A 23,264-nucleotide genomic window follows, 5' to 3' on the forward strand; every position below is an offset into this window, starting at 1 on the left:
GGTTGTCCCCCCCCCATAGCTGTGCGTGCGCATCGCCCTGCGATGTGGTGTCAGCAGGGCCAGCGGCCAGGGCTGAGCTTTGTTGTGACGGTCCCCACGGAATAATGGGTGTTTGAGCGTGAGCCGAGCTTGGCACAGGGCAGGTGGACAGGACCGTGCCCTGAGGATGCTCGGGGAGACGGTCTGGTCCTGGACGGTGTGTCCAGCTGGGAGCTGACAGCTCGTTTGCCGTTTTGCCTTGTGAGCGTGAAGGTGGTCGGCGTCTCCTGGATTTGCCCACGAGGAGTGAGGCTAACGGGCTTGGCGGTCGGAAGGGTGAACCGACTGATGTCTCTGATACTTGCGAAGAGCTGGGCGAGACTTGCAGCTCGCTCGGCTCCAAGAGAAAGCTGTCATGTCTGCAGTAGGAGCCTTGCCCTGGCGCTCTCGGTGGAGTGCTTGAGGAAATCCTGCAAGCCCCAGCTGGATGCGAGCAGGGTGGTGTGTCTCCGGCCTCATGCAGATCAGGCTTTACTTGCTTTCGCAGCGAGGTTCTGGTGCCTGGAGGTGGGGTTGCTAAATTTGCTGAGCCAAGCGCTGAACACGAGAACCGGCGTCCTCCCTTCCCTGCTGTGCTTGTGGGGTCGGCTCGCTGTCGGGATTTCAGCGCCAGGGCCCGGGGACAGCAGGACCTCCCAGGACAGCCTGGTTCGTGCGGAGTGCGAGCAGGGCCGGGCTGCGTCGGGAGAGGTGCCTGGCCTTGTCCCGCAGCGCTGCCGTTCTGCCAGGGATGAGGACGCGGCAGGACTGCTGTCGCATCCGCTGGCAGAGAGGCTTCCACGTTCTCTCACGCCCACGCGCGGGTGCAGACGCGCACACGCGTACAGATGCAGGCTCGTACCAGCGTGAACATGTTTGTATGGATTCACATGGACCTGCGGTTAGGCAGGCACACCCACGCCAACATGGATGCAAATAGAGCCATGCTGGTGCGGGCCTGCTCGCCGTCGCAGGGGCAGACGTGTTCGTATTCGCACAGCTCCAGGCTTGTGCCGGCACAGGCGCACGCATACATGCTCCTGTGCTCACAGACACGGGCGACAGCTAAGCCGCAGCGCCGGTCTATTTTTGGGAGCACTCCTAAGAATTGTGAGCGTGTTTCAGATGTTAGAGTCTTAGATGGGGGAAAGCTAGAACAGATGGCTGGAGGGTTCAGAGCAGCAGCCCTGCTGAGAACAGATATTTATAGGCAGATTTAACCCTTGTGTGGTCTCTGGAGCCACGTTTAAAGGAACAGCCTCTGAAGCGAGCGTTGTGGAGCTGAGCAGTGACCTTTGAGGGTGTGCTGTCCTATCTGGTTTCTGTGAGCCGATTATCAGTGTAGTCTGGAAATCCTGCCCCTGCTCAACCTCTTTCTCGAGCGCAGGGATGCGGCTTTCCCTAGCCTGCAGAGCCTGGTTTCTGTAAGTCTCGGTGAAACTGGGCCGGTCGTGCTTATTACTTGCTGTCCAAGCTGGGGCAGCAGGTACTGCGGCTGCCCTCTGCTTGCGTGACCAGTAAAATGAGGACAAAGATTGTTTTATCCTTCCAGCCCTGATTTTTTTTTTTTCTTTCCCCCCCCCCCCCCCCCCCCGTCTTTTTACCAGAGGTTACCGAGTTTCTTCCTTTTCCTCGTTGGAAGGAGAGACACAGGTTTTCTTTTGGGCACGCTGTTTTGTAAAGAGACACAGGTTAAACCCTGCCCTGTCAGATGCTTTTACCTGCCCTTGTCTTGGGGCCCTCTCGCTTGAGTATTTAGGGAAGAGCAAAATCCATCTGCGGGCTGCACTGGTTTGTTGAACAGATCAGGCTGCAAAGTGGGGAGCACAGCACGTTTGTGTTGACAGATCTATTTGTAGCCCTTCCTTTGAGAGCAGTCAGTCTCCTGTTTGGGACCTGAAGCGCTGCTGTGTGTAACTTGCATGCGTGTCTCGAAGTGGGACTAGTGGAGCCGAGTAGCATCAGCGAGAGCGGGCGATCTGGGGTCAAGGAAGGAAGCGATGCCCTCAGGTGGGAAACGTAAAGAAATGACAGAATAGTTAGCTGCGAGTAGCAGGGAAGAAGGCTCTGGCTCTGAACGCATGAATCGGGGGTGCAGCCCGAGTCCGTGTGGGCTGCTTGTCAGCCAGCCTCTGGGAAAACTGGGGAGCAGTGGCGCTCCTGAGCTAGCGCGGGACACGGAGACCAGATGAAAAAGAAACAGAGAAGGGGACTGCTGGCAGAGCTGGTGCTGTCAGGTCAGAGACTTGTGCTGGCCTGTATTTGTGCCCCTGAAAATGGGGAGATTGAGTCTAGTTGTGAGATGGGGGAAGAAGTTGCAGAATCGAGTGGAAAAGGGCATTTCGCCCGTACGGAGAGGCAGTCAGTCCTGTAGCGTTGGAGCCGCAGTGGTGGCGCACGGCAGCATGCACGGCGTGTGCCTGCGCTGCACCTTCCCTCCGTTGGGACTTGGACTGATCCAGGAATTTGGAGCTGCACTCTGCAGCATCGCTTGCATGCTGGTGCCCAGCACGGGGGTCCCGGGGAGGCAGTGCTCAGCGGTACAGGGCTGTTTGCCGCTTCTCTTTGTGCCGTGACGCTGCTGTGGGCCAGCCAGAGCTGCTTCTGGTGTCGGAGGCAGCGTGCGGCGGCTGTGAGTCGGGCCGTTAGTCCAGAGGCAGGTTCCTGGCCAAGGGTTTCACGCAGATGCTCAGTGTACACTTCAGTGAGCTGAGTTTGTTGTTGCGTACCCTGGTCCCGTGCCCAGGGTGGGGGGGGGGCGTGAGGCTCTGCTGGAAAGCCTCAGAGAGTGACAGGGTGCCGGCCTTGCCTTGGCGTAGGAGCTCCCGGTGCTGCCACTGTGTCGGAGAGCGGATCTGTGTATTGGGGGCGTCAATTTGGAGCATCCCGAGTTCTCTTTGCAGCGACACGCTGGGGCTGGGAGATGCAAATCTGGAGGAGAGTGGGAGTACGTTGGAGCTGCTGGCTCCCTTGCTTATTCGTCCTGGTTTCAGGCTGCGGCGGCTTGGAAAGCAGCCACTCTCATGTCCCCCCCATGACGCGGTTGCGTTCTCACTCCTCAGGTGTGTGTCAAGTTGAGGAGTTCTCAGGTTTCCCAGAAGCTCTTGGGCCCACGTCAGCACTAGCACCTACCATTGAAATGTGACTTTGGGGTAAGAAAACCCGATTCCTCCTGCTCCAGTGCTTCCGCAGCACATCCTGAGGGCGCAGCTGAATCCTGCTGGAGACCCAGGTGCGGTGCTGGCAGGGCTCAGCAGCCGACTGGCAGTCTGGTCTGCTGCATGCTGGTGTCGGCTGGCAGCTTTGTGCCTGTGGCTGGCTGACTGCATTTTGTACCCAGACAAATTGGTAGGAGCGAGGTTGCTCGGCAGGGCCACCGGGCATGCTGGCACGGTGCTCCTGCGGCTGGCCCGGCCCTCTTTTCTTCCAGGGCCCTTGGGAAGGGCTGGCAGCCACAGCTCTCCTCCTACCTGAGTGGAGGGAGGAGGAGGATTGTGCGTGGCAGGAACGACCCACCCAGTGCCTAACTGCCAGTCCCAGGGATCTGCCCACACTTGCCTGGCCTCCCACAATGGCCCCATTGTTCCTGAGAGGGCAAGGAGGAGGCTGCCTCCAGCTCCCTGGGCATCGCTAACCCTTTGGCTGCCAGCAGCGGGCTGCAGGGTGTGCGTGGAGCAGGAGGTCCCGTGGGCAGGTGGAGGAGCTCCCACCACACTTGGGTACGAGGAGGGGAGCTGCCGGGGAGTGCCAGACTCTCTCTGCCAGCTGCCTCCGAACCTGCTGGTTGCTGCTGGTTTGAGGACAGCTAGCACACGCCTGTGGTGAAGACGTGCCCAGAGAGGCAGGGCCCCGCTGAGCCTTGATTTCCTCTGACAAGGCGCAGGGAGGCTCTCTGCCCTCTTCCAGGCTGCTTGCTGCCCTGACCTTGCTTTGGGAGCAGCCCTCGTCCAGCCCCAGCGCGGCTGCCAGCACCTGTGTTGCTCTGGCCCCGACACGCATGCTGGAGCAGGACGTGCCTTTAGGAATGAGACGTTTGGGCTGGTGGGGTGCTAATTCCAGTGGCTGAGGTATCGGTGTGGAAGCTGTTTAAAGCGATTCCAGCCTGATCAAAGTGCCTTCTTCCTTCCTGTCCTGTAACGTGATCGCGGGCCATCGAGCTCTCGTGGTCTGCTGCGGCTTCTGGTTCCTGTTGTTGTAGAGGCGCAGCCTTGGAGGGCACGGGCATGCCTCACCGGTGTGCTCATGCTGCCGGGGTGCAGGCACGGAGCCAGAGCGCGATGTCTGTGTGCCTAAGAGGACAGACAGCTAGTACCCCGTGGCCGGCCGGAGGAGCTGGACCCCCGCGTCCCTCTCTGCAGGCTGGTGCTGCACTGCCCATCTTTCGGTAGCGGTGATCCTCCCCACAGCTTTCTGCCACGCCTGCTTCCCCATTAGCTTGACTCCAGGGGTTGTAGGCCTGCCTCAGCACCCCTGCTCTGTCGCAGATTTCCTCTCCAGAATCTGTGGGATGAGGGAGAGGAAGAGGCGTTATGCTGGCACGCTGAGACTGCGTACGCGAAACTTTCTGGCTGTCAGTCTTCAGAGATGTCAATCCCAGGGCGTCTTGTGCTAGCTCAGAAATTTGTGAATTGGCTCAGTAATCCTGATGGACAAGGACTCTGAAACCGAATAGATACCATGCTGGTGCCCCCAAGTAGTTCTGCAAACCCCACCGCTAATTTGCTTGTATCGTAACCTAAACAGGTACCCTGCTCCCAAAAGATCTGCTATCTTGGCTTCTCCCACTAGGTAGGTTCCTTTGCGCTCCTCTACCTTTCTACCCCAGTCTTTGTTGATGCAATAGTTTCTCTTTTCGGTATGTTCTGTTTTTTAAATAACGGTGTAACTAGAGTTGAGCGTGGAGGGCCAAGGAAGGCCGAGGTGGCCTAGGTTATTGTACCAAGTGCAAGTGAAACTGCTGCAGAGCTTGATCTGGCCGAGTCCGGGCACCTAGGCTCTGGCCGCAGGGACCGCTGCAAAGCCCAAAGCTCCCGGCGAGCATCGTGAGGCACAAGGGCTGGAGAGGTGTCAGAAGGCCTTGCCCGCTCTGTGCGTCCTAAGGTAATGAGACCTCTCTGTCCTGGTGGAGAAGAGGGGCTCTCTGGGGTTAGCCCCCAGGACAAGTTGCTGTTTGCTCCTTCCTTGCTGTCCCCGTGTGTCTGCAGCTGCTGTTAAACATGGGTCTCGCTGCTGCCCAGCCCCCGCCCCCCCCCCCCCCCCCAAGGGCTGCAGTTAGTGACACGGGGCAATTTCTGGCTCTTTCTGCCTGTTTCTTGTGGGGTGTTTGGAGGCCTGGGTCAGGGTTAGATCACTGTGTCTCCCGAGGATCTCGGTGAGCTGCGGGAGGGTTTGTATAAGGGCAAAGTAGCCCCTGGGACTCAGGGTTAGGTCTGTGGGGAAGGCCGTGACTTTTTGCACCCCCTGAGTGGGAGAAGCTGGGGAAATTTCAGCCTGAGGCGTGGAGGAGGCTTCTGGGACGTGAAGCGTGGCGAGGAGGTAGAGCAGCTGCCCTTTTGGGGTGCGAAGCGGGGAAACCCCTCTCCGGATCGGTTCGAGCCCAGACTCTGATGGTAAAGCCCGGTGGGGAGCGTGGGATCCCCTCTCCTCGAGGTCCCTCCCTCCCTCCCTCCCTCTGCAGCCCGGCGCCGGAGTCCCGGTACTGCCCGCAGGCAGCGGCCACTGCTCGGTGGTAGGATCTCTGCTGCCCGTGCTGGGGAAGGTGAAGGGTTTCCCAGAGTGGAATTTCCTGAGAGGCAGATGCGCGGCCGCTTCCCCTCTGACCTTACACCCCGATGTGCCTTAGTCATGATGGCATGCAAATACGAGGCGACGGGGTGGGGGCTGGCGGGAGCTGCTGGGAAAAGGAAGTGACCTCAGCTGGGGTTTAAATATAGAGCCCAGGCTCCGCTGCGCTGCGTGCTGGGCCTGGTATTTCTAATCCCGGAGGAGCTCTGGGCGGCTCTCTGCGTCGCTTCTGCGGTCCAGGCTGGCAGAGGGCAGTGCAGGAGCAAGGTGCCGGGGCAGCCGGCCTTGCTTTCACCCCTCTTCCCTCTCTTTCTCTGTTGAGTTCCCCTCCTCGGGTGAGCTGGGGTACATACCTGTGCTCACGTGGGCAGACACAGCGCTGCAGTCTGTGCGCTTGGCCGGCTCACAGGTGCTCCAGCCTCTGCTTTTTGTGCAGGTGTGTCCTTTTTATGTTGGGTATAGTACCAGCACTGGGTGCAGGAAGGGGGCCCAGCTCTCCCCCAACTTACGTCCGTTTTTAGAGCAGGCTGAGAACCCGGGGACACTGAGCGGCCTGAGGAATGTGTATAATCAGGTCCAAAGCAGGAAGGAATGAGCCTTCCTGTGTGTGGCTTAAAACGTCTTCTTTCCTCTGCCATGAGCCTTCTCAAAGGTGAACCTGCTCGTTGCACTGCTGGTCGTGCTGTGCTGTGCAGCTGGGGTACACGGTGGTGAGAGGTGGCAGGGCTGTCCCTGCCACAAGGGTTTCCTGCCAGAACTCTGCACAGACTGTGCCCTTCTTCAGGCCGGAAGGTGGTCTGGGCGCGCATCGTCGTGCTCAGAGGGAGAGCTGCTGTTCCGGGGGAAATTTTCTGCAAGGCGGTATAGGATGTCCAGCCCTCGCTTGCAGTGTGCAACAGGCGCCTGCATTCTGCCTGTGTCTGAGGAAGTGGGGCAAGCATCTGCTGCAGGGATACGGTGCGCGGCTGTGCCCTGCAGCACGCCCCTCCGTGCCCCGAGGGGGCTGGGGCACGGAGGAAGCCCGCGGTCCGGGCGCAAAGCCGCTGCCCCAGCCCGGGGACCCCGGGAGGTGCAGCAAGTTGGCTGGTGCTCAGCCCTGGCCATGCCCTGGGTGACGGTGACACCTAGTGGCTTCGGCCCACAGTCAGGCCCAGCGATGGGTGCGACACCCCCAAAATCTCCTGATGCTTCTGGACCCCAGGCATGACACTGGACCGGCCACGGGCAGCACACCCGGTGCCACTCTGGATCCCTTATGTCCCCTGGCTTGGAGACTGTGGGCAGGGAAGGGACCAGGTATGATGTCCTTGTTGACGATGGTCACGGGGCCCTGCAGAGAGACTTTGTGCTAAAAAGAAGAGCAGAAACTATGGTGCTAAAGCCCCAGAGCTCCTCGTGAAGCTCTGGCATTGCTGGGTTCCAATCCTGCCCACTGCTGGCATTTCATGGGCTTCTTCAGTTATTGCTAAAGGATCCTAAAGCGGTTACTGAGCTCTAGACACAACTGGAAGACTGTCCTCGTAGGATTCGCTGCATCGGGTGTTGACCTGACATGCGTGACTCCAGGAAAGACGTGTCTCCCTTCGGTTCTTGAGGGAGAGTTGGGTTTTCGAGGTCTCGGCTATGAGCGCGGCTGCTCAGGAGAGCCGGTGTAGCAGAAGACAGTGTGAGGCACAGCTCACTGGGTAGGCTTTTTAGCATTACTAACCCATTCCCAGCAATCCCAGTGCACAAGCACAGCGGGAATATCGCCTGAGGAGGCCTTTTAATCCCATGGAGCAGCTGCACAGGGAGGTCTGTGCTGTGGCCTTGTGTGTGCTATCTGCCAGGGGATTTTCACAGGGAAACTGCCCCCTTCACGCGTAGGTGAGCCCGACTATGCTCCCCAGCACAGCCATGCCCTTGCGGTCGGGATGGTCTCCTACCCTGAGCTGCGTACGATGGAGCAGCCGGCAGTGAGCGGTTGAGGGGGTTGGGTGCGACGTGCCTGCTGCAGAACTTTTGTGTACCCCAGTGTTGCTACCTGCCTGAGCCACACCGCCAGCATCTGCAGGCCAAGATCCTCGAGGCGCTTCCCCAAGACTGCGTGGGGGTGTCCAGCTGTCACAGTGGCCCGTGACTCTGGCCCGATCTCACGTACTGCAGGAAGAGATCCTGCCTTGGAGGAAATGGAAGCTCCCTGAGCAGCAGCAGCACCTTTGGAAGAGATTTCTGGCTTTGCTCCCTGACCTACTAGATGCTGTTACACCACCGCAGCCTGCCGAGCTGCAGTGTGCCCGTGGCTGTACTACCCTGCTCGTGGGGCACCCGGAGCTTCCTGCAGGTCTCTCGCAGACCTGTCCCCAGCAGGTCACACGAGCCAGCGTATGAAATAATTCTTCCTTATCATCCCAATAGGAGCCACCTGTGACTGTCGAGTAACATCTGGCACATGCAAGGTTCCTGCAGGGAACGTGCCAGTTGGACTCGGAAGCTGGAAGGGTCTGCAAATTCGGTGATAGACCTGGAGACTCCCCGAGCACGGGACAGGAAGGCAGGCTCTGCCTGGAGGCGCAGTAAGCAGCAGAGGACTGGGAGGAGCTGTTGAGCTGGGGGCAAGGGAGTGCTAAGAGAAGCTCTTCTAACACCAGTGGATTGCAGCTGCAATGGGAGGAAGGTGGTAGAGTGCGGGGCAGAAAGCAAACGGCATTCCCGATTCACCTCGCTCTCTCGGAGCCCCCGTTTAGACCCGTGTTACGTGGGGATGTCTGTCCCTAGGCGGAAGGGAACGTGAATCTGAGGGTTTGCCCTACTAAAGACCTTTGATGGTCAAGCAGCCCTGCTGAAATGCATCGTTCCCGAAGCAGCTCCAAATGGCAGGAGACCTGCAGGGCCTGCCAAAATGACTCTGAGAACTTCTAGGATTCAACAGAGCATCGGGTTCTCGCTGCAGGCCTTTTGGAACCCTTCCATAGAGCTGGTGAGGGTGCCACCTTTTCTGCCATTAAAAGGGGTGTGAGAAGGCTCCAAGAACTGAAGAGAAAATGGGCTTCTCCGGGCTATCGGCCTGATGGTATACGAGCAGACAGCACTCGCCAGTGGATCCTTGCCCCGTGGAACTCCCTGCCTCTTGATGTCTCTGAGCCCGGCCGAGGCAAGGCTCCCATGAGAACGCTGTTACCAGTAGCAGCCTGGGTTAAGGCTGTTCTTGCTGGTGATAAACACGGCCAGGTGAGTGCTCCCATACAGGAGTTAGGGAGACGCTTCTGCAATCATTGGTTGCTAAATAGCGTACTGGCTCAGGGCTGTAGGGCTCGGGTGGGTTCCAGGGCTCGTCTGGCTGTTGGAGCCCATCGCCGACTCTTGTCTGGAGCTGGCTCGGTGACAGCAGTGCTGTTTCACTACTGTTTTTGAAGGTTTTGTTTCTCACTGGAACAGACTCAAATCCCGTTGAATGGTCTTGCGAAAAGGATTGTTTTGGAACAACCATTTTTGCATGGAAAAGGTCAAGTTTCTGTATCTGGCCTTTTTCTTAAATCAGAAGTGATCCAAGAGTCTTGGGCTTCAGAAATCTCGCTTCTGGAAAGTTTGTCATAGTCTTTGCCTCTTTGAAATACTCTGAATGTAATGACATAGCACGGTATTTCTTTGGAGGTGTTCCAACCCCTTCTGCTGTTAACCCTGGGAGGACTGGTAATCTAAGAGCAGTGTTAGGCAGAGTGCTTGTGATCTCATCCAGACTCGGGGTGAGAGGTGTTTCAGGAGGGGGTGGCAGGTCTTTAGGGCGTCTCCTTTTGCTGCTCCCTGCCTAATGCCTTTCTTCAAGAAGCCCTTGAGCTTGCTCGGGACCTCTCGTTTCCAAAGCCAAGGCGTTCTGCTCGAGTTTGGGGTAGTGCCCACGTGACGTTTTGGATTGGTCTTGTCACAGGATTCCCGCTTGTGGCGAGTGAGGGGGTGGGTGGTTATCAGCACGAGCGATGTGCTTTCAGAGGGTGTTTGCAATGGCGGCGCGGTCTTGTTACCTCCCGGGATGGCTGCCGGAGAGGCTCCGGGTGCCCTTCTGCTCGTTGCGCCGCTCTGTCGCGCCCTGTCCTCGACGCTGGGTGTTTGCGAGCGGTGGGGTATGTCGGCACAGCTCAGGAGGCCGGCGTTCTGGTCTTCGCTGTGTACGCGTGTGTCAACAGCCGTGTGGGTTTCGCAAGAGCTCTCCCCAGCATCTGATGGGAGGGAGGTGCGGAAAAGCTCCTTCCTTTTTGAATCGTCGTGACTCGGGTTTCCCGGCTTCTCTCTCGCCTTTTCTCCCGATAGGGATAGCACGGCAGCAATGCCGGCCAGCGCAAAGACGTGGAAGCTGCGGGGCAGGCGGGCTGGCAGCTGGGAGGCTTTCCTGCCCCATCGGGAGGCAGGCGCAGACTCCGCATTCTTGTGGCAGTGTTGGGAATCTGTGTTATCGTCCTTCGGAGCGAGCGGGAGCATGATTCACCAGAAAGTCCTCCGGGAACGCAGCGGGGGTTTCAGGTTTCTTGAACTATCAGCTAGCGATTCCGGGATTGGGAATATGTCAGCCCAGTCTCTCCTCACCCGGAGCTTCCTCCTCCCCCTCTGCTGCTGTTCAGACCTTACTGGAGGAGATTTACTGAAAGCAGTTTTTGTTGTTTTGTTTTGAGGTTTCTTGTCTGCTAAGGTCCCGGTCTTTGATTGAAAGCTGTGGCTTTTCAGATGTACCCAGGCACCAATACTCTCTGCATTTAGATGTAGCGCTTTGTTCGACAGAGATATTTATTGTGCCTTGTAAGCCTCCCTCCCTGCGTGAGATAGGCTGGCTTTTCCCCCCAGTTTAATGAGGGGGGAATCGAAGCACCCAGAAACAGTATGTGTTGCTCAGGGTCACTTGTGGAACCGGTGGCAGCTGGTGGTTAGGAGCCGGGACTCTCGACTCCTTGCTTTAACCGCTGGGAATTACGTTTGCTGTTGTCTTTCAAACTACTGGGCTGCAGCGGGTGTGTTGCTAAATTGCAGAGGGAGCCAGGTTTCTATGCAATCTCCTTTTTGTGATGTTCTTTTCAAGATGTTTTGGATTGTTTGTCTCCCCGTGTCAGCGTATCTACTTTCTAATTAATTCTCTTCTGTGGCCCAGATGTGTGGCATGCCTGCTGGAATCTAGTTTGAATCTGGGGGCGTGTGCAAGGAGCTTACAGCAACCGCGATGCCTATCGGCATGCTGCAACCAGACAGATGGGAGGCCGGGGTGGATTCCCGCTACGCATCTGCAATAGGATCCAACTGTTGCTACTCCCGAAAGCAGAGCAGTCTCCGCAGGCAGCTGCCCCTGGCATTTTTCCCATTAGGAATTGGGAGGGGAGCGCAATCGGTCTCGGTGAAGACGGGAAGAGAAGGGCTTCCCAGGGTTGAGCCAGGGTCCCCCACCAGCCCAGAGTGTCTTGCTGTCCTTTGAGTGGCTGAGGCAAGGCGCTGGAGCTTCTCGCCAGAGCACCAGCCCTTTCCCGGAAGGAAGGAAGGAAGAAGATAGGTGCCCCGAAATGTCCTGGAGGGACCTCCCAGCCAGTGAGGCTTATCGGCGCTGCAGGCAGCATCTGAAGGTTTCGTCGTGGCGGCTGCCGGGTCCTTCGGGATCGATGCGTGTGTTCCCTGCAATCTGTCCTGAGAACCAGAGGGATAGGCAGTACATCTTGAGCGTTGGTCTCTGGACTCTGCAGGTGTGGTCTTAGCGGGGCCCCCACGTTCTTCCTCCTTCCCCAGGGTATTCACAGGCCTGTGCTGTGCTGTACTAGGGTTGTGCTGCAATGCTGCCGGGCATTTACGTTTTTGGTGAAGCGTTTTGGGATCTGTTCTGGGTGCAGTATTGTGCCCAGGCAGGCGTGCCACAGGCAGACCTGCGTCCCCCAGCCTGCCGTCTGTACGGATGGCAGTGGTAGCACTGCCCGGGCTGGTCCAGCCGCGCCCTGGTGTCAGTCGGTTTGTGACCCTCAGGACCGCGGTGCGATGTGTTGCAAAGGATTGCTGAGTGCGGCGCAGCGGGCGGGGGCTCTGGGCCACCGGCGGCGGTAGCTGCTGCAGGGCTTGCTTTCTGGAATGCTGTCTGGCAGCAGCCTCTTCCAGCGGGGCCGAAGGCTCCCTGCGGCTGGCCAGCCAGCGGCTGCAGGCAGCGAGCGTGCTTAACGCTGCAGCTTGTGCCATATGGACCTTCTCCTCCTCCCCGCTTGCCCTCTCCGTGTCTCCTTCCCCGCTCTGCTCCCCTCCCCCTGCGAGCGGTTTGACAGAGCATTTGGGCAGGCGCTGGGACGGCAGCTCTGACATAAATCTCTCCTGGTGTGGAATGAGGGGTATAAATATCCAGAGAGTGATGTGATCTTTCCAGCTGCTATTAATAGGTCCCTGGAGAACAAGAGCGAGCGAGACTGGCTGACACTTAAAGGGCTAGCAACTCCCTTATGTGCTGTGAAAATTAATCAGCGCTGTGGCTCACCATCTTCCTTCAGGCTAGAGCAGAGCCCTCGCCGAGGTGCGTGGGGAGGAGGCGGAGGAGGAGGGAGCAACTAACAGCTTGCTAGTTAGGAAGCGGTGATAGGCCCAGCCGTGCACCAACGGTCCCACTAACTAACTGGGAATGTCTGGGCGGGCTGCACGATAGCGCTGTCTGGGCGGGCTGCTCTCGGTCAGGCGCCGCGGCGTGCCAGCCGGCCGCCGGCTCAGCCTTGCCTCGCAGGGGGGCAGGTGCTGAGAAGTCCCTTTTGCAGGCAGGGAACTCGCGGGCGGTGGATGGCAAGCCACAGCCTGCGCCCCGTGGCGATCGCCGTCTTTTGGGGATTACGGGTCTGCCGACTGTGCTTCGCTCTGTGCTTGCGTGCTGTTCGGGGTACAGCGGTCTGTCCTAGCAGAGCGAGCGCTTGGCTTTTGCCGACGGTACGTCTTCAGGCCTGCCTTCGGCAAGCCAGGAGCAGGGCGCGTAGCACTGCTGAGCCCTTGCGGCGCTATTTAGAGATGCGGGGTTTGGTCTGGAGCCAGTGCTTCCTGTCCCTGGGTGGCAGGAGAAATCTGTGCGCAGCATCTGGCCTGCGCAGTCCAGATGGGAGGAGCAGACCATGGGCCCAGTAACCCTCGTGTGCTGGGAAGTTTCTCTGCCTGTGCACGGGAAAGGTTCGCGAGTGCATTGTGGGGGCGTTGTGCAGAGCGCATAGCAGAAGTAAGCAAACAGAGAGTAATCCCTCAACTTCCATGAACATACGGTTTACGCCCCTTCCCCCCTGCTTCCCAAGAAGTAGAGAAGACTGGCAGGCAGTTGAGGGGTCTCTGCAGCCTTGGGCTCACTGGCTGGGGTAGGGAGGAGGCCGTAGCGGAGGAACGTGGGGATCTGACGCAGGAAGAGTTACGTGCTCTAGACAGAGAAAGCCAGGAGTAGTTCTCACGGGACTCTCTCCGAGGGCTTAGCAGTGAACGCGGTTCGGGCCGGAAGAGTCGGTGTGCGAGAGCCATGCCTGACGGTCAGGGATGTCCCCTGCCCGCTCCGGTAGCCCCTGAGGCGAGGCTGGCTGGTGTCCCACGCTGCCTGTCGCCTGTTGAAGAAGGCCCCTTGCTGCAAGCAGGAGGTACTCGCTGGCCAGGAGGAGTGCGCCCTGCAGTTACTGGGGCTGTCTGTTGAACCTAGGTTCGGTAGCGGCCTTCCAGAACACATGATGTGCTCAGGTACTGTGGGGCCGCGTCCCAGTCGCTCGCCTCTAGCAGCCGTGCAGGGCTCCGGGGGGAGGAATCCCAGCGCGAGCCTGAGAGACTCTGCCAAGGCAAATAGCTCCTGCAAGGAGGGCTGCCGCAGCATTGCTCGGCTGCATGCACATCCTCCAGCCCAGAAGCCTGTGCGCTCTGCCCTAACCACCTCTTCCCCGAAATGCTCTGCCTCAGCCTGCGGGGCTGTTCGGAAAGCTGGGCTGGGTCTGGAGCGGGAGAGCCTCGCCCTGCTATCCCGGCAGGCCCGTGGCATGTTGCATCATCCTGCTGGGCTGGAAGCTGCCACTGAAGTGGACGCTCCCTTGTTCAGGGCCTTGGAGCAGGAGCCACAGCAGTCCCTCAGGCCCCTGGGAGAGTCCAGGATGCCGCTTCGCTGAGGAGTTGCCTGCGCTTCCCAGCTCTGCCCTCGCCTTGCAACCCACCGCCGCCGCCTCCTCGGCTGCTTCTTAGTCCTCCCCTGCCCCATCCCATGCTTCCTCTTCATAGGCTTACTTCGAGACCATTTGCGGTCGTCTCAGTTGCCTCCTGTGTGTTTTGCAGAGCAGAGGAAACTTCCTTGGCAGCAGAAGGGGTCCCTGAAACCAGTAGGGCACCAGATTTCTGTTCAGGGTCACAAAGTTGTCTGAGCTCTGGGAACACCTGCAAAAGAGCTCTAGGGATCCTTCCACTTGCCGAAGGGCCAGGCTGGCATGGAGCACCCCGTTCCCATTGTGGCCTCGGAAACGAGGGCTCTCGTGTCCCTGCCCGTGCCTTGAAGCGCTGGCAAGCCTGCCCCGCCAGGGTGGGAGCTTGCTGCTCGTCTGCACGCAGCTGGCCGCGGAGCAGGCTCCTCTGCTCGGAGGGGCCGGGGCTAATTTCCAGCACGTGCGGCTCCGGGTTGTGCCTCTGGCAGGTTTTGTCTGGCCTGGGGACCGAGCGGCAGCCCCAGCACCCCGGCCCTGGGCAGCGCCCCTGGCCGCTGCGCCCACGTGAGGGGCACCGCGCTCACTCGCTGCCCTCTTGTCTTTCAGGTTTCTGACCAAAGGGCCTGGGAGCACCCTCCACTGGCGCTGTGGGAAGCTTTAGCTAATCCAATGCACCCTGACAACAAACTGCCCAGCCATGGCAAGGCAGGCAGCAGCGGTGCCCCGGCCCAGCACCACAACGTGAGCCAAGCACCCACCTGCAACCTGGGCTCTAAGGGTGTGGGGACGGGCAGCCATGGCGGCAAGGCCACTCAGATCTCCCCTGGCAACTCTGGACTGAAAACCAGCCAGAACGCTGTCCCAAACTTCAGCTCCTTGAAGGGCAAGGTGAAACGGGAACGAAGCATCTCGGTGGACTCCGGAGAACAGCGAGAAGCCAGCACCCCCTCACAGGACGCAGAATCTAAAGGTAATACTCTCCTAAACCTTGCCTCAGCACGTCCTTCTTGCAGTTGCTCCGAGCGTCCTGGCAGGACCTGGGATGGGAGCAGCTGTGAGCATCTTGGGTTTCTGTGCTGTGGCTTCTGTCCGGGCTTGTCCTGGCTGCTTCCGCATCTTTGCATCGCTGCTTGTTGCATCCACAGTTTTGGGACCAGAGTGGCTGAGCATTGATTGTCTTTACATTTCATTCCCTAAACTCTTGGTTACACTGAGATTCGGGGACTCTGGTGTGTGGGGGCTACTGAGGCCAGCAAAGCACCAGCACAGTTGACTGGAACTGCACCGAACGCCCCTGCTTCTCAATGTGCAGACGTTCAACTTGGGACCGAGTCGAGTTGTTTTCTGTCTCCTCGCTGTTGGCAGAGAGCTGCCTTTGTGGTGTTCTCGCAGCTGCCCCACGACTTGGTCGTGGTTAGCGAGGAGGTGCTGCGAGGGTCGCTGTCTGAACAGTTCTGCGGTTTCATCAGCAGCGGATGACTCTTGTGTTACAGCACGTGGCTTCTGGAAAAGGGCTGAAAGGGCTGAGTCAGTGCTTCCAAACCCTCTCCGGCTTCCCTGTCCTCGCCAGCCTTCCCTGTAGCCTCTTGTGCTCCTCTGAGCTCTGCAGTTGCCGGCTGCACGGGACACTTGAGCATCTTGCAGGGGGTTGTCAGAGGAGAAGTCCCAGTGGTGCCCTTGCTTCCAACCGAGACTCGCACCCGGTCCCCAGGCGTGGAGCCGCCGTTCTGGCTCGCGCTCCTAAGCAGTTACTTGCACAGCCGAAGCTGTGTCGTTTGACTGTTTTAGGCCAGTGTTGTGCCATGGAAGAACATACCTAAGTGGGACCTCCTGCCCCCAGGAAAGCTCTCCCTCTGTTGCGTGGGGGGGGTTACTGTACGCCACCAGTCATAAGCACTTGTAGCTTTATCCCGGTACCGTCTCGCAGCCCAGACTTACACAGGAAAATGATGAAAATGGCTTGATCAGGACTGCCCGAATCTCTCCTGTTCCTGCTGCAGTGCACCGATAGATCATCTGAATACGGCCTGGAAACCACTAGATGATGTGAAAAAGGGAGGCTAGGCAGTGTTATATTCCAGTTAAAGCAGAGGACTGGAAGTTACCCATCCTGTGTCTGATTCCTTTCCCTGAGTCCCTGGGTGCCTTTAGGCAAGCCGCTTCTTCTCTGAGCTGCGTCTGCCTCATCTGAGAAGTGGAGGGAGCGTCTGAGTTTACAGAGGGCGTAAGGGCCCCTGCCTGATTGACGTCTGCGAGGGGTAGGGTCTGTCTCTTGTTCCTACAATGGATGTGAACGTGCCCTCCCATTCCATTTTTAGGTTTGAAGCGCTAAATCACAGACCCCCTTAAATTCAGGGTTAATGCCCAAAGCTCTCCTGTTTGGAACAGCAGTTGGACGCGTCCTGTGTTCGCAGACTCCTTTGACAGTAAGAAATACATGTCATTCTGAAGCGCTAGCTCTCACAGGGGAGTCTCGGCAGGTCTGGCTGCAAAGACAAGGAGCCCAGACTGAGCAGATGCTTCAGGATCTTTACCGGTGCTGGGCAGATGTCGGTGTAAGGCTGCTCGCCCGGCGCACCCTGGCTGGGTTGGCAGTGCCGGCACGCTGCGCACAGCTGGACAGGGCCCCAGCCTTCGCGGCCCCTGCCGGGTCTCCTCAGGTCTTCTGATGGCTCTGTCCCCTTGCAGGTGAGGTGGCTCCCCGTAGCAAGCGACGGTGCGTGCTGGAAAGGAAGCAGCCGTACAGTGGGGACGAATGGTGCTCTGGGCCGGACAGCGAGGAAGACGACAAGCCCATCAGCAGTGCACACAGTGAGTGTCTACCTCCTTAGCGGCTCAGAAGCTTGCATAAAGCCAGGCCCTTGCTGCGGCTCCGCAGGGCGGATGGCACGGCCACCTCTAGCTCTGCCTGCGTGTGCTGACTTAGCTGGGTGTGCGGAGCGGTGGGCCGTCGCGGCTGGCGGTCGTTCTGCTGGAAGAATGTTTGCGGCCATGCGGTGCGGTGTGGGAGCTATTTTGTGGCGATGCTACCAGGGTTCTGGAGGAGAAGGTGCTGAGCTCGAACGTCCCTGCTGCACGTGGCTCTGGCCAGACTAGCAGCAGAATTGCCACCTTGGAAGCATGCCTGGCACAACTCTGGCGAAACGTGCCTACGCTGGTCCTAGAGGCAGCCAGACCAGACCATGCAACGTGATGTTGCGGCAGCTAAGTCCGTGCCAGGCCATCCGCCCGGCTCTCTGCAGCTGTCCTTTAGAGGCAACTGAGTCGGAAGAGGCTCTGGGGGTCTTGAGAGTGGTTCAGGCAGGGCTGAGCTGGCCACAGGCCTCACCGTTTGGGGCAAGAAACCGTACGTTTCTCCTGTTTTCCGAAAGTATCGGATCTCTGATTTCTTTTGTACCTAGGATTCAGTTTACTTTCAAATTGCAACAGGGAGAATATCTGAGAGAACCTGAGGGCAAGGTCCTGTGGGGCCTGAGGGCCGCAGCTTATGGTTTCATGCGCTTCCATGTTCTCTAAGTAGAGGGTGGCCTTTGTGCCTGCCAGCGTGCTGCAGCCATCCTCTCCAGGGTGTTCCCTCGTGCTCCTCTGCCCGGCCCGTAACCCTTGAGGGAAGCGATAGTGCCGCCTCCCTGTCGCGGCCTGCTCCAAGATCTGCCTGCCGAGGAGGGGTCAAGCCGGGCTGTCCCTGGGCAAGCGCCGGCAGCGAGGCGGCGCGAGTGTCCCCACGCCAGATTGCCGGGGCTGTCTCTTCTCTCTAAAGGCTGCTGTGCCAGGCTTGGGCCACCGGCGCTCGCGTTCATGAGGCGTGCTGGGAGGTCTGTGGTGAGAGGCTGCTGGGGGGGTGTTGTGTGCGAGGAGCTAGGCGAGAGGAAGGCGCTTGCCTGCTCCTCGTAACGGCAGTGCTCAGTTAGAAATATTCTTTAGTAACGGCTGACGACAAATAGTCGCCACTGCGGCGCACAGCACCCCCTCTTCCCCCGCTCCCGGGGTGTCCGTCCCAGGCGGAGGGGAGTGCCCGGGCCCCGGAGGCGGCGGTCCCCCGGCCCCGTGGCAGCGGCCGGTCGGGTGCTGCCGCCTGCCGGTGGCCCGGCCCGGGCCCCTCCGCTGCCCGTGCCCGGCGTGACTGCCCCGTGGGTCTCTGCCCCGGCCCGGCTCCCCCCTCCTGCCCGTTCCTTCCCGGGGCGCGGGCAGCAGAGCCAGCTCAGGCTCGCCTGCTGCGCTGCCTTCAGCAGCTTGTCCCCTGTGCTCCCGCAGATTGTAATGTAGCAGATCCTGCGATGTCCACGGCCTCACAGCTTGGCCCAGGGTCCAACCCGCTGCCCAGCCTGAATGAGAGCAGTTCTTCCAGCGTGCCTCATGGTGCTGCCCCCGGCTTGCGGTCAGACGCTGCAGGAGGTGGAGGTGGTGGAACAGGAAAGCAGCCTTCGCAGTTCGTTTACGTCTTTACAACGCACCTTGCTAACACGTAAGCGGTAAACCCTGTCCGTCCTCCGCCGGCGTAGGGCCGGCCTGTCACACCTGCGTGCTGCGTTTCGAGTACAAGAGGACAGACCCGTGTCTCTTTGGTTGCGCGGAGCGGGTTCCCCCAGGGGTTCAGGAAGTTTGCTGGCCGTTGCTGCTGGTGGACAAACTTCGTCTTAAATGCACGTTTCCTTCCAGCGATGCCTGGCACTGTGCTCTGCGACATGTGCCACAGAGCCTACACCCGGTCGTCATCTGACAAAAAGATTCTCCCGAAGCAGTATGGACGGCCAGTCTCATTGGGAAATACCGAAGCGGCTGGGTGTCGCGGAGAGTGCCGTGTAAGGCTTGCTGTTGGCCACTCTCTTCCTCCCTTCCGCCCTGCATTGTGTCAGCTGTGGAGACTTATCGGGGCTGTTTAGTGTTAGAGCTCTGCTATGCCACGGCTTCAGGGCGGTAGATCCCGGAGCCTCTCGGTGACGGTGAGGGCCACCTTGGGGCAGCAGGCACAAGGCGGAGCCAAGCACCCAGCAGGGGACTTGGGAAGAGGGAAATTCCAGGGCCAGTGATCATAAGCTGGAGAACCTCACTGAGGCCTGTGCGTGGCAGGGGCCAGGACTCTGAGAATATCCCCCCTTCTCGGTGACCTCCGGAGATTTCCCTCGGGACTGAAGGAGAGAGGTGGCACCTGGGGCCTGGGATGGGTGGGATGGGGCACGGTGCCGGTTCTCGAGCGGGTTTGTGCTCTCTCCCCAGAGCTGCTGAAGCTGTCCTGCAGGGCCGAGCCGACTCCATTCTGGCCTACCATCAGCAGAACGTCCCACGGGCAAAGCTAGACCAGGTATACCGGCTACGAACCAAACGCTCCTGTCGGCACGTGCTACCGACTGCTGACCCTTCCCCTGTGAGGCGGCCGCTCTCCCGCAGCTCCTGGCTCAGCGGTGGAGGAAGGGGTTGTCGGAACGCGCTTTTGGTAGGGTGGGAAGCCGCTCTGCTGCGGAGCCTCTTCGGAGCGAGTCCTGGCTGCTGTCAGCTGTGAGAAGTTTGGGATGGGACGTGGCGTGTGGCCCTGCAGCCACGTGGGCAGAGTACCTGATTGCGCGTTTCCAGGGCACGTAATAGGGCCTGCGATAGGCCCTGCGTCTTCCCCACGCGGAATGAAGGTGAAGTGCCGTGGGGCGTGTTTTTGGGAGAGAGAGATCTCCTGCAGGGTGTGGGGAAGAATACCTACCTAGGCTTTTTCCTCCTGCTCAGGTTTATTTCCCTTTTCTCCGCCAGGCACCGGCTCCTAAAGTGCTGGGGGTTGCTGAGCCGCTCCCGATTAACCCTCCTGCTGCCAACACTCCGCAGTCCCAGCCGCCGGCACCTCAAGCAAGTCAGGCACAGCCGCAGCCTCCCCCGCCGCAGCCTCCGCCCCCACCTCAGACCATCAGTCAAACGCCTTTGCCCGCGCCCAGCGGCCTGTCCCAGGAAGGGACCAGCGAAGATGTCCGCAGAGATCTGACTCCCAATTCTTTGGGGAACAGCGGCGGCGGCACCCAGCCTGGGAGTAACCACCCAAACACACCCACTGCCTCTGCCAACACCATGCAGCCCGGGCAAGTGGACGCCTCCGCCACACCTGGCTCTGGCCTCCTCGGGGAGGGCCCGGGCCCAGGGATGCCGGGGAATGGGCAGGCAGGCCTGGGCCCCCGAAACCCCCTGAACTCGGAAGGGCTCTCAAAGGAGCAGCTGGAGCACCGAGAGCGCTCTCTGCAGACCCTGCGGGACATTGAGCGGCTGCTGCTGCGCAGCGGGGAAGCCGAGCCCTTCATGAAGCCCGGCCAAAACGTGGGTGAGGGCGGGACTGCCCCTCAGCCCCAGGCTGCCCCTACCCAGCCCCCCGCGCCCCCCGCCAGCATGAAGAAGTACGAAGAGCCTCTGCAGTCCATGATCTCCCAGACCCAGAGCCTCGGTGGGCCCAGCCTGGAACACGAGGTGCCCCACCACCCAGGCGCTGACATGGGGCAGCAGATGAACATGATGATGCAGCGGCTGAACCAGGACAGCCTGACGCCGGAGCAAGTGGCCTGGAGGAAGTTGCAGGAAGAGTACTACGAGGAAAAGCGAAGGAAAGAGGAGCAGATTAGCATCCACGGCCGGCCCATGCAGGAGATCATGATCCCGCAGTCGATGGGGAGCATGATGATGCGTGGGCCCCCGCCACCCTACCACAGCAAGCCTGGCGAGCAGTGGCCGCCGGGGATGGGCAGCCAGCTGCGGGGACCCATAGATGTGCAGGACCCTATGCAGCTGCGGGGCGGGCCACCCTTCCCCGGGCCACGGTTCCCTGGGAATCAAATGCAGAGAGTCTCTGGCTTCGGAGGGATGCAGAACGTGCCCTTGGATGCTCTCGGGCCCATGAATGCCATGCAGAGGCCAGTTAGGCCCGGCATGGGATGGAGCGACGATATGCCTCCTATGGGAGGCCCCGGGAACTTTCCGCAAGGCACCCTGCCCTACCCGTCGGGGCAAGGGGACCCCGAAAGGTTCATGAATCCCCGCGCCAGGGAGGAGATCCTGCGGCACCAGCTGATGGAGAAACGCCCCGTGGCAATGCAGAGGCCGATGGGGATGTCCGGCAGCTCCATGAGCCAGGGCATGGAAATGGAGAGGATGATACAGGCTCACAGGCAGATGGATCCATCCATGTTTGCTGGGCAGATAGCCGGGGACAGCCTGAGCAGTGCCCCGCTGGGAATGGATTTTGCTGGCACTCGGGGGATGCTGAGCCCCCCTATGAGTCAGTCGGGCCTTCGGGACATGGATGCGCCCATGGGCCCCGGCAACCTCAACATGAACATGAACGTCAACATGAACATGAACATGAACCTCAACGTCCAGATGACCCCGCAGCAGCAGATGATGATGTCGCAGAAGATGAGGGGCCCCGATATGATGGCCCACCAGGGCGTGAGCCCCGAGGAGCTGGCCAGGGCCAGGGCTCAGAATGGCAACGGCAGTGCAATGCTGGGGGGACCCCAGAAAATGATGATCCCCTCACAGTTCCCCAACCAAGGACAGCAAGGCTTCTCGAGCGGGCAGGGGCCCTATGCCAACATGCCCCAGGAGATGGGCAGCGGCTCGGACATGTTCAGCCCCGAGCAGGGCACCGTGCCCGTTGGGAGCATCAGCGGCACCACCAGGCTCAGCCACATCCCCCTGCCTCCAGCCTCCAATCCCACGCCCACGCAAGGGGGCAACCTGGCCAACATGCACCCAGCACCTTCCCGGGGGCTGGGCCGCCGGCCCTCCGACCTCACCATCAACATCAGCCAGATGAACTCCCCCAGCATGGGTCACCTCAAGTCTCCCACCCTCAGCCAGGTGCACTCGCCACTGGTCACCTCCCCCTCTGCCAACCTCAAGTCCCCGCAGACACCCTCGCAGATGGTCAGCATGCCGCCTTCAAACCAGTCGGGACCCCTCAAGTCCCCCCAGGTGATGAGCTCCTCGCTTAATGTCCGGTCTCCGACTGGCTCGCCGAGCCGCCTGAAGTCCCCTTCTATGGCTGTTCCTTCCCCGGGTTGGGTGCCGTCTCCCAAAGCCGCCATGCCCAGCCCGGGAGTCAACCAGAGCAAGCAGACTCTCAGCATGAACTCGTCGACTTCCATGGGAGGACTGGAGCAGGGTACGCCGGGCATCTTGCGCGCGGGGGCGCGTGCGTGCTGTGCTCGGTTGCGGTGAGCGTGCGGACAGTGTTTCTCCCCAGCCCGCGGGCTCTCGCGGGAGCGGGGAGATGCTCGTGCCTGTGCGTGCCCTCGCGTCTCGGGGAGCGAGGCGGCTTTCCGCCCGGGTGTCCAATAGGGTCTTTTTCAGGCAGATGGGAGGGCAAACAGAGCAGCTTTTACTTCAGGCCCGTCTCACGCTTTGTGGTACAGGGGGCAAAAGATGCGTCTGTGCTGGGCAGTCACGGGCAGTTTGAAGAGGAAGCCCGTCACCGCCCTGGAGCGGGGTCTCCACGTGAGCCTCCGCAGAGCCTGGAGGGTGCTGGGCTGTGCCAGCTCTCCATTTGCAGCCTCCGCTGGTCACTGCCGTTGGAAGGGGGGGGACGGGGTCACCGGCTGATGGGAGCAAGGCATGGCGTGCGGGCGTTACTAAGCTGGTGTCTCTCTTGCTTGCAGGTTCTCTCCCTTCTGGGCCTCGGAGCAGCTCTTCCGCACCAGCCAGTAACACCTCTAGCACCATGAATCCCAACATGCCTTTTACTTCCTCTCCAGATCCATCCCCCTCCCAGAACCCCCTCTCGCTGATGATGTCTCAGATGTCCAAGTACGCCATGCCCAGCTCTACGCCGCTTTACCACAATGCCATCAAAACCATCGCCACCTCTGACGACGAGCTGCTGCCGGACAGGCCTATGCTCCCGCCTGGAAGCATGTCGGGTACGTGCTGTCGGGGCTCAGGCCGTCTCGTGGCTGCCAGCAGGCCCGAGGCGCCGGGTGGAGGAGGCGTTAGAAACGGCGTTCTCCCACCGCCCGCCGTGTCGCCGGGCTGAGATTTGCCCTCGCTCGTAACCGTCTGCCGTGTGCCCGGGCTGTCCAGCAGCGTTTGGCTTGGGCTGCGCTGCCTGGAAGGACGTGAGCCAGTCTGGCCGTTGCGGCACCCTTCTTCCACCAGCTCTGGGAGTTTTTGGAGCTACCTTTGCCCTGCGCAGACCCGCGGGCCCTGGGTTTTCATGGCCCCTGGAGTTGCCTCGGGCCCAGGACTTGCAGGCAGGGGTCTGCTGCTTGGAGCCCTCGTGGCGGCGTGCAGCAGGTCGGGGACGCTCTGAGCGGGGTTCGGGAGTCTGGTGTTTGGAGTGGAGCCCGAGTGCCCGCACGGGCAAGGCCGTGT

General features: G+C 60.1%; 1 protein-coding gene across 2 annotated transcripts in view; it reads left to right on the forward strand.

The window, feature by feature from the left end:
- Nucleotides 1–23,264, forward strand: part of BCL9L (BCL9 like) — a 71,433-nt gene that overhangs the window by 42,724 nt on the left and 5,445 nt on the right. Inside the window, exons 4-9 of one of the 2 annotated variants that reach the window (XM_042800545.1) lie at nucleotides 14,535–14,898; nucleotides 16,617–16,739; nucleotides 18,183–18,393; nucleotides 19,146–19,230; nucleotides 19,668–22,059; nucleotides 22,553–22,813. In XM_042800545.1, the coding sequence (XP_042656479.1) occupies nucleotides 14,598–14,898; nucleotides 16,617–16,739; nucleotides 18,183–18,393; nucleotides 19,146–19,230; nucleotides 19,668–22,059; nucleotides 22,553–22,813 (3,373 nt within the window). In that variant the 5' untranslated portion in view covers nucleotides 14,535–14,597. The remainder of the gene's footprint in view (nucleotides 1–14,534; nucleotides 14,899–16,616; nucleotides 16,740–18,182; nucleotides 18,394–19,145; nucleotides 19,231–19,667; nucleotides 22,060–22,552; nucleotides 22,814–23,264) is intronic. The other variant, XM_042800546.1, reaches the window with a different exon arrangement.

Source organism: Tyto alba, unplaced genomic scaffold (genome assembly GCF_018691265.1).
Source record: "Tyto alba isolate M040663 unplaced genomic scaffold, T.alba_DEE_v4.0 Super-Scaffold_32, whole genome shotgun sequence".
In the NCBI taxonomy this organism is placed as follows: domain Eukaryota; kingdom Metazoa; phylum Chordata; class Aves; order Strigiformes; family Tytonidae; genus Tyto; species Tyto alba.